Source organism: Cynocephalus volans, chromosome 11 (assembly GCF_027409185.1).
Source record: "Cynocephalus volans isolate mCynVol1 chromosome 11, mCynVol1.pri, whole genome shotgun sequence".
NCBI lineage: Eukaryota > Metazoa > Chordata > Mammalia > Dermoptera > Cynocephalidae > Cynocephalus > Cynocephalus volans.
In genome coordinates, this window is record NC_084470.1 from 43,715,687 (window position 1) to 43,732,019 (window position 16,333).

Sequence of the window (16,333 nt, forward strand, 5' to 3'; positions counted from 1 at the left end):
AAATGTAATTGTTTCCTTTTAAGATGATTCTTTTTTCTGAAAACTATGTAACAAGGAAGAGCCAAAGCTATTTTTAAAATGTATGACTGCTGCTCAGTTTTATAAATGCATATATTAAGTAGATTTGCATATCTGAATAACCTCAGTACTTTTTTTTATAATCTCGGCTTTTTGTAGCACAAGTTTACTAAACATTTAACTTTTTTCAATTCAGCAGGAGCATTTACAAACGTTTTTATTATATCAGTTGCTTGTTTGTTTTTGTAGGTAAAATCTGTGAAAACTGGGTCAGTTTTTTGGACCATGTGTTGCTGCTTATCATATTTCTATATGGTAAGATTTTATATTTAAAACTATATGAGGTCTAACAGTTCTTTGGCAGTTAGAGCAATTCTTATTCTTTTCTCAGGTTACTTTTCTACTTCCTTTCTCCTGAAGTCTTTAGGATTTTGATTTGGTTTAATTTGTTCTCTTTTATGATTACTTTGTTCTTTCCTACCTCTACTCCCAGGTTCTATTATCAGCTTATGCTTTGGTGGGGAGAGCTAGTACTCTACCACTCAAATAGAATATTTGCCACAAGTGAAACAAAATGTTTTCTTTTCAAATGTTACAACTTTCAAAATATTTCAACTTTTTAATGACATTTTAGACTTAAGTTTAAATATTATTTTTCTGTTTTCCCTAGTTTTATTTTTTCAGTTGCTCTGACAAGTAAACTGTTTTATAAACATCAGGTTGCAAATAAAAACAGAAGAGGAAACTTTGCCTGTCAGATACTGAGCATGGAACCATGGTTAGGTGAAATAAGCTTTTGTTTAGCATTCAAATAATTTTAAATTTTATACTAAAAATTAGATTTCCCATTTTGGAATTGACTAACTGCTTGATTGTAAAATAATCTGAGTTTTTAACAGTCATTATATACAAGTGAAGTGAACCTAGAGCAGAGCACTTGGAAGTCTTGGTCATAAAGATAACCCAAGTAAAGATTAACTGAAAAGACAGAGGGAATGAAAGAAAAGGTTGTAGATAGAATGTTCTTCTGGCCCATTCTGCTCTGTTTTCATTTCTTAAAATAAATGAAGAAAAACTCTTAAAATGAATTTGTGTGGGCCAGAGAATAAATAAATAAAGCCCAATAGTGAAAGGTCATGCATAAATGATCAGCAACTTCAAATTTACTTTCAAATTGCTTTCAGTTTTTCTTTGTTCTTAAATGGACAAAGTAGATAAAGTAGTATGTTGATATTATGCTCAATTTTCAAAATTCTGGTAGTTTCCTTGAGTAATTACCTAAATAATGGTGACATCCTGTAGGTTAACCTGTAAACTACCTACACAATGTTTTTTAAGCAGATTTCTTAAGATTGGGGTTCAATGGTACCTCTTCATTCTTCTGCCTGTCTTTTTTGCACCACAGCCTATATAGTAGTCTTGTGCTGAAAATTAATAATTCCAGCTAACTTTTTTTTCTTTTTAAACAAATGTCATAGAATATGTGCATACGAGTTACTCAGTTACTTGTGGCCCTTTTGAAGTGGTTAAAACCTGGGGCATATTTTGGGCAGTTTTCTCAATAACAGCAAACCTATTCTCTTTCAAGTTTAGACTTAAATTTTAGAAATAACCAGAAGTCTTTCAGTTAAGACTGGTTGGTGCTCCATCAGGGTAACATTGTTCTTGGTGAAATGTGACTAACATGGCAAACTGATGTTCTTATATGCATTGTAAAGTGATGACAGTTCCTTACAAGAAGTTCTGAAATATTTTAGACAAGGGCAGCATTATTACAAAATATATGTTAACATATATCTCCTAAGGTGACTATTGGTACACATAATTCTTTCAAGCTTTTAATTATTAGAGCACATCCAAGGACTTTGATCTGGAGAAAAGCTTATTTCCTGTTATCACATATACTAAAAAAATAATGAATTCTATTAGTTATATTCTTTCTAGACTCTTTACTAATTTAGACCAGAACATTCTCAGTTATTCTGATTAAATATTATATATAGTATAGGCCAAATATTAGAATGGAATCTTGCTTTGTAATCCATATGTAGGAAAAAAATTTATACCCAAATATCGCTTTTAATTTTAAGAATCTTAAAGCATATACAGATCATTCTGAATATTTCTTTTAGTTGAGTTCTTGATGAGTGCTAGTACACATTGTTCTTACTCTGTGAGCTTTCTTGCAACAAATTTATCATCACAAATGGGTGAAGTAAAAGCTGTTCTTTTAAAAATTTATGATCTGTGTCCCTAAAACTGCTTGTCTTCATGATAGTCTATTTACTGCCAATTCACAAATGATAATGTTCTCAGATTTCCCATCAACTCTAATTTCACTTGAACATTTCTCCAGTGAATTTTAAAAAGCATACTGGATTTATGGGATAATTATCATAAAAATAAGGACAAATTATTTTAGTTTATGTAAATTCTATTTAGGATATTAATAGGTAGGTTATAAGAATTCATATTTAAGCATCTCTGAAAATTGCTAAAAATCCTATTGCTTTGTATTTGCTCATTATATGTGTAGATTCTCATAACAAAACATCACCTATTTTAAAAAGTAAAAATATGAATTATTTAACTTAGCATTTCTTTTCCCATAGGTCTCTGCTTGGGGTGGTTATGTGTTTATCATCAACCTTATTCCACTGCATGTATTTGTGTTGTTACTGATGCAGAGATATAGTAAAAGAGTCTACATAGGTAAGTTGACTTTTGCAATCTGTCAACTAAGAAGTATTTTATATGTATTCTTTTCATTGAACAGACTTTTCTGTTTGGTCAGTACTACCCCATGAAAAGGTAAAAGTAATTTTATGTTGAGGGTCAAGCATTTTTACATAAATGCTTTTTTTTTATTGAATCTTAATTGATTATACATATTTTTGGGATTCGGTGTTGACATATGTTGATCGAATCAATATTAGTATGTTTATTGTTACAAATTGTACTTATTCTTTATGCCCCTTGTCCAATCTCTCCCTATCTCCCTTACCCTCCCCCCTCCCACCACTGATAACCCTAGATTTCTTCTCTCCCTCCGAACGAGTAATGGTTACTCTGTTGATTTGTTGCCTAGATGATCTGTCCAATGCTGAAAGATGTGTTCAGGTCCCCCAATATATTATATGCTTCTTCTGTCACTCTAGAATGGGCTTTGTGGAGAGAGAAATCCTGTTCTTTTTCTTTGGTCTCTGCTGGTGACCCTCCTTGGGTCAGTGCACTCCAGTGGCTGGTGGACCATCTGCATGGTCGTTGTGATGTCTAGCCACTTTCGTGGCAGCTGTGGTTACTGTGATGGGCCACCTTCATGGAGGTGATGTTTTGGGCATGCTCCTTGGTACTGGCAGTGTGCCAGGTTTGGGGGGGAGGGGTCCAGTCCCCAGCTTGATGCCACGGGACCCCAAGGTGCTGGCAATGTGCCTGGATGTAGGAGTGGGGTCCTGTCTCTGGCTCCATGCCCCAGGTCCCCTGGTGGCCTGAAGCACTGGTGGTGTGCCTAGGCCAGAACTAATTTTTTGTCCCTTGCTTACTTCTATAATGGGGGAACTTCCTGTGGGAACCAGTACTTGAGCTCTGTAGTTGAGCTAAATTGCTGCTTTGCTGCTGTTTCCATAGGGAAGGCTTTTTGTGAAGCTCAGGGTTTAATGATTCTGGCTCTCCAGAGACAGAGTGCTCCTGGGTTGTGTAGAAACTCTGATCTGGGCCTGAATCTTTTCATCAAACTGCACCCCATGCAATTCTGCATTCCCAGCTAGTCTCCTGTGAGTGGTCCTGTGCTGATTGGGGGCAGATCAGCTGTCTTTGCTGTGTCCCAGTATTCTCCCAGTAGGCCCATCTCCCCCACAGACCATGCTCCAAACACTTCCTGTGGGATGAGCCCTGCGCCCATGTCTTGCGATGACTAACCGGCCTCTGATTGGCTCCCCTTTTTCAGCTGTTCTGGCTCCTTGCTCCTGTGTGGGTCCATGGGAACCCTATTAGTGGTCTTTTTTTTTCTTTATTTATTTATTTTTATTATTTTTATTTTTATTTTTTTAAAGATGACCGTAAGGGAATCTTAACCCTTGTTCTATTAGTGGTCTTGCTGTCCTGGGGGCCACCAAGGCCCTCTTCTTCCCTGCCAGCTCCTGCTCTGTGTACTCAGCAGTTCCAGCCTTAAAGTGGCCACGGCCACAAACACTCCAAGCAGTTTTTTCTTTCTCTCTCTCTCATCATGGCTTCTCCTGCCTTCATGAACTCCATAGGTCTCTCCTCCTCCAGTGGCCCCAGCTTGGCTGATGTTACATTTTTATGGTTCTAAGTTGGTTGATTTGTGTGAGAGAGTGAGGCTGGGGACGATCTATTCCGCCGTCTTGACCAGAACTCCCTACATAAATGCTTTGGTATGAACTTTTCCTTGATGATTTTTTGTTTCATTTTATAGAAATTAGTCTGGGTTTATTATTTGTCAGCTTTTTTTTTCTTTTTTTCCTTATTTGGAGAATGGATATTTTTATCATGAAAAATCATTCACATTTTTCATATCATACTTATTATTTCAAATTCAGCTTATTCACCATAAGAGATTGATGTCCTCAAAGTAAATAGTTAACTTTTGAAAGCCCTTTTTCGTATGATATAGACTGAGTCTCTGTTGTCTCTAGAAAAATCTTTATTTTCTCTACAGGTTTTAAAACAAGCCAAAAAACTAAGATTCTTAGTGATTGGTGATGTCTCACCTTAGAGCTCATTTTCCGTGATAGAGATAGAACTTTTACTAGCTGAATGAATTAGAGAGCAATTGTGTTCTGAAACCAATGTCTTAGTAAAATGGTAAAGTTGTCTTATAATTTGTTGGAAAACAGTAACACAAAGATAAAGCTTACTTATTTAAGTAGGTTCATTTTTTAAAACATGGTAGCTTGGCAAGTACCTCAAAAAGTTAACCATAGTGTTTCCATATGACCAAGCAGTTCAAGTCCTAAGTGTTTGACCAAGAGAAAAGAAAGTATGTATTCACACAAAACTTCTGCATGAGTGTTCATAGTAGCATTTATTACTCATAATAGCCAAAAAGTGAAGACAACCCAAATATCTCTCAACTGATGTGTGGATAAATAAAATGTGAAATATTCATCCAATGGAATATTATTCAGCCATGAGAAGGAACAAAATACTGATAGATGCTACAATGTGAACCTTGAAAACATTATGCTGAGTGAAAAAGCCAGACACATAAAGCCACATGGTATAGGATTCTGTTTGTCTGAAATGTCTGGAATAGGCAAATCCATAGAGACTCAGTAGATTAGTGGTTGCCAGGGCCTTGGGGAGGGAGAGAATGGAGAAGAGCGGAGTAGAGGAGAGACTGCTAATGGATATGGGGTATCTTTTGGGGGTGAGGAAATGTTTTGAAATTAGTGGTGATGGTCATACAACCTTGTGAATAGGCTAAAAGCCACCAAATGGTAGATTTTTTAAGAGGCAAATTTACAGTATATGATTTGTACCTTAATAAAATAAAAAAATAAAACCTGTTACATTGATAGCCATTTCGGCATAGTTTGTAACAATCATCACTGAAATAATGTCTCAAGTTCTTACACATCACAAACTTCTAAATTCTTTACATGTATTTAATTCATTTAATCTTCATAATGACACTGTGAGGATAGTTACTGTCTTCATTTTACAGACAAGGAAACAAGAGGCAATATCATAATTTGCTCAAGATCACGTAGCTAGTAATGGAGCTGAGGCCTAACTTAGATATTTTGGCTTCAACACACACGATGCTGGAAATCACTATAACTGTATGCTTCCCAAATAAATAAATAAACTTACTGTTGAAATACATCAACCTATGATATTTCTCAACCCTGAAAACACTATTAACAATAATTGAGATTCAGAAAGGAGAATGATAGATTAAACCATGGTCCTCAGATTTTTGTTTTGGAAAAATACCAGAAAAAAAATTTTTTTAAGTTAAATGGTTACGGGGGGGAACTAGGTGATTTTTGTTTCATCTAAAATATTTGGGGTCCTGGAAATTTAATGGTCAGAGGAATAGAAATGCCCATGAATCAGGAAGAAGAGCCAAAGGAGGCATTAGAAGTAGTCAGATAAATACACTGTTAAAAAGGTCAAATGGAAATATTTTCTATATAAAAGTATAAAATACAAGCAGTGTCCAACTCCCTTTATACTTTAGCACCAAAATCTAAAAGAATGAGAATTGAGAAAGGACTTTGGATTTGGTGACTAGGATTTCTGTAGTCACTCTAGAAAAGCATGCAATTAATACTACTTTGGTTGGCTCTTTAGAATAAAAGAAAAGTAAAATGGCTGAGGGGGATGTATGTGTGTATAAAATGAGATTAGTAAGTGTCTCATAATTCTCATAGTATTCAAATTCTCCACTCTATCCCCCCCGCCCCCCAACCCCTTATTTCTTTTATCTCTTACTCTACCCATGTGACTGTTTAGGATTATTTTTGATGATTTCTACTCTGCTTTCATAGAGTTCACTTTTAAATGAATGGAAAGTGATGGTATAGAGCAAATGTTTCTCTTCCTTCATTCAAAATGTATTATGATTTCAATTTGATTTCTCCTAATTTAATGGTCCCCCAAAATATGGAAGCACTGTAAAGTGTTCGTATATATAGATTGTCCTTTGATTTTGGCAGATAACGATGTCCTTCATCTATAGTTCTCCCTCCCCTTAATCAGAAATATTTAGTTAAAGGATTGATAAATGGCAAACTCAGATAATCATATTAACCAAAAGTTTGGTTGTATTTTAAGTATGAAATTAAATGACTTTTAAATGAATTATTTGAAATAATATGAAAAAACCATTTCCCCTTTGAATAAATTTTTTGCATGCGTTCTTAAAATCAGTTGTTAACATAGCCAGAGAAAACTGTCAAAGTTTGTTCACATGTGGAAAAGGAGGCACAAGGAAGGTAATGTGGATGTATAGTGGTAGGAGAGGAGCAGCACAGAAATTGAGGAAAGGGTGTAAGAAAAGCTGAGATGGGAGGCCTTTACTACTTGATGAAATTTTGAGAGGAAAAATTAAATTTTTGCAAATATATATTTTGGACTTGTTGAATTTCACTGTATTGGAAAATGAATTTTACAAAATTATGTTACAAATACAATTCTGGCGTTTTAAAAAAAAACACCAAAACCTTATTTTGCATTTGTAAAAAGGCTGGTTTGAAGGTATCACTGGTGGGATGTGAATTGAATTTAATCTTTCTAATTTGAAAAAAGTTTATCACTTTATTTTGCATTTGTAAAAAGGCTGGTTTGAAGGTATCACTGGTGGGATATGAATTGAATTTAATCTTTCTAATTTGAAAAAAGTTTATCACTTTATTTCTTAAGAAAATTATTACAGATATGAAGACAAGTTTAGGAATGTTTGCTGTGGTATAACTTTTAATTGTGAAAATATGGAACTAGGTTAAATGTCCAATAGGGAAATGATAGCTTAGATTATAGTGTTGTCATATGTAATATTATGCAGCCATTAAATTTAATCTTTTCAAATATTTGATGATACAGGTAAAGACTAATAAAAAGCAGACAGCAAGGATTATCATTGATCTTTTTCTTCATACTTCTCTCTGATTTTCAGATTTTCTACAGTGAGTTATGTATTAAATTCAAAATAAGTGAGACTTGGTTTTTAGTTTATAGAAACATGAATTTTACCTCTTATGATTCTTAGGGGCTGCATTAAATAAATTAGATTAATAATTTAAGCAGAAAGAAGAAATTAGTTTCTGATATTGATGAATGTTCTTGAAATGTCACTGAAGCAGCTTGTCTATGGCATTATCTGTTTTCTGTAGTGAGTAATTTGAGTAGCAGAATCATTTTTCATATTTTATCTTAAATGTATTTTTGTGGTGATACATGCTGGGCACCATCATTAACAGTGTAAAGTTTTGTTGACATACCGCATACTTTAGTTTTGTACAAATTATTATGGGATTATATATCTTGTGAATAAAGAAAAGATAATTTTACTGTTGAGTAAATTAAATGTAATGCCATAATCATTAGGAGTCTCATTTATACTTGGCAGCTGTAAATGGAACACATCTAATACTAGGTTAACTGCAAAAAACCAGACTTTAAAAGATTGCATATGAAAATTCTGGGAAGAACTGGAATTCTAGAATTTATTTCTCTAATTCTACCATAGTATTTGAGAAAATCAAAGCAAATTCGTTTATCAGATACTTAAGTGCTTAATAGATACTAAGTTTTATGCTAGCCCTTATGGTACAAAGATGAATAAAGCTGATCTTCCTCTAAGAAGCTTATGTTATACAATATAAACAGTGTATAGTAAATGATCAAAATGGAAATGGGTAGTTTTGGCAGATCAGTTTGGACTTTATGATTTGGGGGGAAGTCTTGTTAGGCTTTCCAGCCAACCATGTGCTTTTGACAGTTTTAGAGGTAAGTCTTGATCTTAAAAGGAGAAAATAGTATATAAGCAGACTTAAAAAAGGTTTGTGATGATGTAACCATAAGAGGTGCTCTAACGTAGAGGGTAAGACTACGCACTCTAGAGCCAAGCTACGAGGATTACTGCTTCTTGATGTATTAGGTATAGTCACACTTATATTGTGTAACTTTGGACAAATTACTGAATGTCTTTATGCTTTGATGTCCTCATGAGTCAAATAGAGATAATATTTGCTACCTCACAGATTGTTAGGGATAGATGGGTTAGTATACGAAAGGTGCTTATAATAGGACTAACACAAAAAAGTGCTACCTAAGTGTTTACTACTGTTGTTTATGTAAAAGTTATGAAGGAATATCGAGAAGAGAAAGAGTTCCAGAGGCTGGGAGAGGTGATTATAAAGAGGGAGGGTATAATAACTTTACGTGAGTCTAAGGATTCTTCCTTTTTTTTTTTTTTTTTAAGTGAAAATAAACTTTAACTACAACTCTTTTTCCATGTGAATGTTAGGATTGTTTTTTCTGTTTCTGTGAAGAATGTCATTGGTATTTTGATGGGAATTACATTGACTATGTAAATTGCTTTAGGTAGTATGGACATTTTCACAGTGTTAATTCTTCCAATCCAAGATCATAGAATGTCTTTCCATTTTTTTGTGTCCTCTTTAATTTCTTTTGACAGTGATTTGTAGTGTTTGTTGTAGAGATCTTTGTTTAACTTTATTCCTAGGTATTTTATATTTTTGGTGACTATTGTAAATGGGCAAGCTTTCTTCATTTCTTTTTCTTCTAGTTTGTTGTTGGACTATAAAAATGCTACTGATTTTTGCATGTTGATTTTTTATCCTGCAACTTTACATAGTCGTTTATCAACTCTAAAAGTTTTTTTATAGAGTCTTTAGGCTTGTCTCTATACAGGATCCTGTCATCCTCAAACAGGAACAGTTTGACTTTGTCTTTTCCAATCTGGATGCCCTTTATTTCTTTCTCTTGCCTGATTGCTGTGGTTAGTACTTCCAATACTATGTTAAATAGGAGTTGTGAGAGTGGGCATCTTTGTCTTGTTCTCATTCTTAAGGGAAAAGCTTTCAACTTTTCCTCATTCAGTATGATACTGGCAGTGGGTTGGTCATATATGGCTGTTACTGTGTTGAGATACTTACCTTCTATACCTAATTTGCTGAGAGTCTTTGTCATGAAGGGATGTTGAATTCTGTCAAATGCTTTTTCAGCATCTATTGAAATAATCATATGGTTTTTTCCCCTTGATTTTGTTGATGTGGTGTATTGCATTTATTGACTTGTGTCTGTTGAACCATTGTTGCATCTATGGAAAAACTAAAAATCCCAAATAGTCAAAGTAATCCTCAGCAAAAAAATAAATAAAGCCAAGGCATAACACTCCGGATTTCAAATTATACTACAAAGCTATAGTAACTAAAACTGCATGGTACTGGCATAAAAACAGACACACAGACCAATGGTACAAAGTAGAGAACCCAGAAATCAACCCATATACCTACAGCTAACTGGTCTTTGACAAAGACACAAGAACATACATTGGGGAAAAGACTGCCTCTTCAATAATGGTGCTGGGAAAATTGGTCATCCATACATAGAAGAATGAAACTAGACCTGTACCTCTTGCCATATATCAAAATCAACTCAAAATGGATTAAAGACTTAAATATATGCCCTGAAACTATAAAACTCTTGAATGAAAACATAGGGGAAACACTTCAGAAAGTATGACCAGGTGAAGACTTTATGAATATTACCCCAAAAGCACAAGCAACAAAAGGGAAAATAAACAAATGGGATTATATCAAACTAAAAAACTTCTATACAGCAAAAGAAACAACAGAGCAAAAAGACAACCTACAAAGTGGCAGAAAGTATTTGCAAATTATGCATCTGACAGAGGATTAATATCTAGAATATACAAGAAACTCAAATAATTTAATAGTAAAAAAAAATAAAATAACCCAATCAAAAAATGGACAAAGGAGCTGAATAGGCATTTCTCAAAGGAAGATATAAAAACAGGCAACAGACATGAAAATATGCTCAACATCACTCAAGATCCAGGAAATGCTAATCAAAACCACATTCAGCTATCATCTCACCCCAGTTATACTGGCTATTATCAAAAAAACAAAGAATAACAAATGCTGGCAAGGATGTGGAGAAAGGGGAACCATGCTACACTGTTGGTACTGTAAATTGCTGCAGCCAGTATGGAAAATGGTATGGAGGTTCCTCAAACAACTACAGATATAACTGCCATACAACCCAGCAATCCCACTGCTGGGTATATACCCAAAGGAATGGAAATCATCATGTCGGAGGGACACCTATATTCCCATGTTTATTGCAGCTCTATTTACAATCGCCAAGAGTTGGAACCAACCTAAATGTCCATCATCGAATGACTGGATAAGGAAAATGTGGTATATTTATACAATGTAATGCTACTCTGCCATAAAAAATGAAATACTGCCATTTGCAGCAACATGGATGAACTTGGAGGAAATTAAACCAAGCACAGAAAGAGAAATATCACATGTCCTCACTTATATGCGGGGGTTTAAAATTAATTAAAGAAAGATACAACAATCACAATAATATGTTGAAGTTTCAACAGAAGAAGACAGAACTGAGGTTACCAGAGATGGGAAAGGGAGAGAGGGGGAGAGGAAAAAGGGTGGAAGTGGTAAAGGGCCACAAAAATCAATCACATTGTATGATGAAGAATATACTAATTATCCTGATTTGAACATCACATATTGCATGCAGGTATTGATGTTTAATGCTGTACCCTACAGATATGTACAATCAGCTATGTTCCGATAACAAATAAATTAAGAAATAAACATTTGGGTTTGGACATTAAAAAAAAACAACTCTTTTTTATTGTGAGAAACATAGTGGAGAAATAACACTTGTGTTGTATGAAGTACAAAATAGCAAGTAAAACACAACTGGTAATAGAGTGGTATTCTTATTTTTGTTTACAATTAAAGTTTATAGCAAAATCTGCAGCTTCCTTTCCCACCTTTTCCTAACTGGCTCACTCACTAAATTCTGAACCCCAGTGGTTTTTACCACTAATGTATTTTAGACTCTTATTTCTTGAATTTTTTTTTCAATTTTAGATATACTTTTATCCTTGTCCTTTTAAGACTTAGCTACGTACCATTCACCAATTTCTTCTTACACACATGCGTACGTAATATACTTTCCTACCTCTAGTTTTTAAATATATGGTTTTAGCAGATTTTAGAAAAATGAAAGCTGACGTCTATTTAAAGAGGGACAAAAACTACCAAATCTTATACATAAAAATATGGGATTATATTCTTTGTTTTGGTAATGTCCCTTGAAAAACATTAAAAAGGACTTTAATTTTGTGAACTTAAAATCAAAAATAGCTTCCATATTTTCACATAAAGTATAATAGGTAAAACTATATGTTTTATGTTTAACTCTTTATTATCTGTACTAATATTTATTAACATGAGCATTCCAGGACCTTGAGAAATCTCTTTTCTAGGAAGAAGGGTAGGAGTATTGTGAAATAACAAATACTGACAGCAGGATACTGAGGTAGGGCCATGGGTTAATAGATAAAATAGAAGAGAAGCAACATTTTTGGTCTTGCATATAACCTGTACTGCTTTATAAGGTAATTTAACCTAAGAAATTAGAGTTACCTGTATTTTAAAGTAAATAAATGAGAACTTAAGTATGAAAAGAATCACAGTTTAAACAAAATTGGTTTACTCTCAAATGATACCTGTAAATCAGCTAAGAATTCAGAAAGCTACATAAAAGAGTTATGTTTTCTTACTACAGAAGTGTGTTTTTAAAACTGCTGTTAACATTTTATGGGATAGAAATGTTAAATATCAAACTAGTATCTTTGCCTTTTATGGTGATGTACACTTGTAGATAATAGGACATCTTTAAAACCTATTAATTAGTACCTTTTTGTTTATTCTAAAATAACCTAGAATGTAGTAAACAGCCTTTGGAGTTAAGAAAGGTAATTACCAAATATCAAAATATATCAAAATAATTTGAGTTTGGCAGATGGCACACCATGGTATGAGTGTTAGTGGTTCTCATAACTTCTTTATATGAATTTTATCTTATATAGTAATTGTCTTTATGGTTCTAGGCTTCGAAAAAGTATTCTAAAATTCATATTCTTGATTATTTTTGCATAGTACTTAATATAGCTAAATTTTGCTACCACAAAATATTTAGGATAACACCCCAGTATTTATAATGGGATTCAGTATATTACTAAATTAAATAGTTTTGATGATTTTGATTGAAGATACTGAAATCAGTAAAGGGCTGTACAATTTTATATTTGTGGCAAGTAAAGTTTTACCAAGACAAGAGATTACTCTTATAGCCTGTAGTTGAGATATATTATTTGCAAGGATTGAATATCCATATAACATTAAAATATGATTTTCCCATGCCACCTAGAATGTTCAGTTTATCAATAATGCACTATCTTGAGTTAATTGTTTTCCTTTCTCTTCTACTGTAACTTCAAGGTATGTGAGCTGAGAGCAAATAGGCAAACAGGGAACTATCATAGCTGCCCCCTCAAAATTTTTGTACTAAGCTTTCATTCAAAGTTAGAAGTTGAAGTATTGGTTACATAATCTGAGTTTCCCAGATAAGTGTTGTAGTAGGAATTGAAGCTAGTTATTGGGGGAAGTGGAGGGGAGATTTTCCTTTGACTGGTTTATAATACATAAGGATCCCCTTTACAGCTTTTGTCAGTGGGTATTTTAGAGGTTATTTTAGGGGGGAAATCATATTTCAAGTGCACATACAAAAGGAAGATGCTGTTGCTTTTGTCTTCTACACTGAAAGGCTGCCATCTTTATATGACTCATTATTTAGTTCACAAAGGATTAGTTTTCCAGAATCTTCTCGTATTAAAACTCAGCATATTTATAGAGCAAGGGTCTTACCTATGATCTAGTAGTAATCATTGGTTCGATCAGAAAAGGTTTTTCAGTGAATAAAAACTAAGAATCTTCTTCATGTTTTACAGACTAAACAGATGTAATAAATCGTTTAGTGCTTTTTCGTAGAATAGTCCTCAGCAAGATTTCCTTTAAGAATCTATTCTATGTAGAATGGTGTCTGTTTCATGGTCCAGGACAATTAACTTCTGTATGGAAGTTAATGTAATCTTAGTGGTATGAGTTAAATGAATTTCGGTGCTTTCATATGATAGTAGTTGGTATTAAGAAAGGGTATTAAGAAGGACCTAAACGCTTTTTAGTGGTAATGTGATTTGTCATTCTCTCTGGTTTAAATCCTTTTTATTTTGTGTTTGTTTTACTCTTAAGAGAGTTTATGAGTGAATTAATTTTGATGATTTTTGTCTATTACTGCTTCTTGACATATTAGGTATAGCCACTACTTAGCTCTAGAAGTTACTTAGGTGCATTATCTAATACTTTTAAGTTATGTAAAAATTATATATATTTCATGGGTTCTTCATATATTCACCCACACGCAGAATATTATAGTTTCACTGTACTTTGATATTATTTCATTAACCATTGCTAGAATTAAATTAATTGCTTCCACATGAAAGAACTAGAACTTAAATCCAGACGTATTTCTTCTAGATTTGTTTTTTCCTCTAAACTATCCTTAATTTCATCTTAAGTGTTCAAGATATATTTGCTATTTTAAAAATGTGATTGAGTATCTCTACTCAAGTGTTTTTGAGCAAGTCATTTCTTACTGCTTTTATAAATCTGGAGCTTGTGAAATATCAGTTTCAGTGACTCATTTCTACATTGTTTATGATGTCCTTAGAAAAGAAAGATAATTTTTCTCCTTACGTACGTCGGAGTTAAGCATGTTTCTCTCTGCTAGTCAAGAAGAATCAGTGTTTTTTTGTTGTTCTAGTCTTTAATCCAAGTAAGTTGCTTACCGTTCTTCACCCTGTATATTTGCCACAGTTCATAGTAACCAAAAGTGATCATGAAGTAGTGTAGTGTTTTTATTAAATCAAGGGGCTCAACATTCTTACAAGCCCTTAATCATATTTGTTAATAATAAAACAAAATTGGATGAGTTTCAAAGTCTTTCCCCACTGTTTCTTTTGCTTAATACTATTTTGCTTGAGAGAGAAGTTGGATAGAAAAGGAATATTTTGTTAGCCATTTCCGTTAGATATCAACCAGGAGATGAAGCAGTTCAGAAATGCTAATGTGATTTAATGGTGGGTTAAAGTTAATGGGAATATAATAGTCACGTAACCTTTTCTAACTTTATTTACATAAAAAGAAGTGTGACAGTAACTTAGAAGTATAAAGAGTATTGTCAGTATAAGATAATGCCTTGTCAGAGAGGAGGTACTTAGAGGTTAGTTAGTCTAGAGAACAGCAGGAGCTTCTTCAGTACTTAAAATTTTGGTGGAACTTGAATCAGACTTTTCAGTGCTTTTTATTTTATTAATAAAAGTAACATTTGAGTACGTTAAGTCAAGGGCAAGGGTGTATTTCTTCTCTGTATCAATCTTGTCCCACCCCACATCCTTGGATATAAAGTACTTTAAGAACGAAAACATGTTTAGGGTCTGTTTAGAAGATTACTATTTGTCCCAGATCAAAGAGATTTTCTTTGGTTAATAATTAAACAGAATAATGTGTATATACATATATATATATATATATATTTATATATATATATATGTATATCTTTCTAATGGTAATTTTTTCTGGAATTTTTCTAACACATTGGAAGTATGATCTGCAGTAATGAATGCCAGTAACTGTGCTTCCACAGGATGGCAGTGTGGTAACATTTTCATGATGTAGTAAATGATTTACAACATTATTGATGTTGTGCATTTTCTTAGAGCTTACCACTTTGATGGCATGTTTTGTTCTTCTTGTTTTAAAGGCTAAGTAAAGTAGGTTAACATGGATGGATAGAAAGTTGTGATAGATGGGTATAGTAGTTTGGTCAGGGTTTCTAGAGAGTTCATAAGAATTGGTAGAGAATGATTGCTATGGGTTTGTGTCATTGAGGTCTTCTGAGAACATTAGAGAGCAGGACAGACATTGTCGACTGCCTCTTTGATGCAAGAAAAGGTAAGACCTCTCTCCTTTAAGTTTTTATAGAGCATTTTCCCCCACTAATGTCACATGTACTTGTTTCATTATATTATGGTTGTTTGTGTACATCTCTGATTTTACCAACTTATCTGACTCTTAGAGGATAGAATTGATCTTAACAGGATTTTCTGGTTTTGGAATGTCTTGATCATAATAGATGTAAAGTTAGTATTTGAATTAATAAATTAAAGAGGTAAGTTTTAAATACACTATTAGATGGCTATAGTACAAAATCTGGAAAAAAGCATATGTTTTTCATTTTGCAGTGGAAAATTGTGTTTATTTTTTTAAGAAATGAGTCGCTTCACCAATTTCTTACTTTCTGTGTTTTAAAAATGTGGATTTGTAAATGTAACTTAAATTGAGGCATAGTTTTGTGTACGTAATATTACAAATTCAAGAAGAGCAAGGTGAGTTTGTGATATCTGGCATTTTACATTACCTGAGATAGAACACATGTCTCCATATATAAACATCTTGGAAGCAATGATCCAGAAAATACAAAAAATAAGGACAACTTGGGTCCAATTCTCTTGAAAGAAAATGCTTACCTTTGGATTATTGCAGCCATCACAGATATCAGATTTGTTTCATTGTGTACGTAAGTACATATAAATGAGGCTAATTGGGATAGAGGAAGTTTCAAAGGTAAACTATTGTTGAGA

The 16,333-nt window shown here is 33.4% G+C and overlaps 1 protein-coding gene across 3 annotated transcripts in view; it reads left to right on the forward strand.

Moving 5' to 3' along the window:
* STT3B (STT3 oligosaccharyltransferase complex catalytic subunit B) overlaps nucleotides 1-16,333 on the forward strand; it is a 104,548-nt gene that overhangs the window by 64,758 nt on the left and 23,457 nt on the right. For all 3 annotated transcript variants that reach the window (XM_063114762.1, XM_063114763.1, XM_063114765.1), the window contains exons 4-5: nucleotides 268-333; nucleotides 2,631-2,730. In XM_063114762.1, coding sequence (XP_062970832.1) covers nucleotides 268-333; nucleotides 2,631-2,730 — 166 coding nt within the window. The remainder of the gene's footprint in view (nucleotides 1-267; nucleotides 334-2,630; nucleotides 2,731-16,333) is intronic.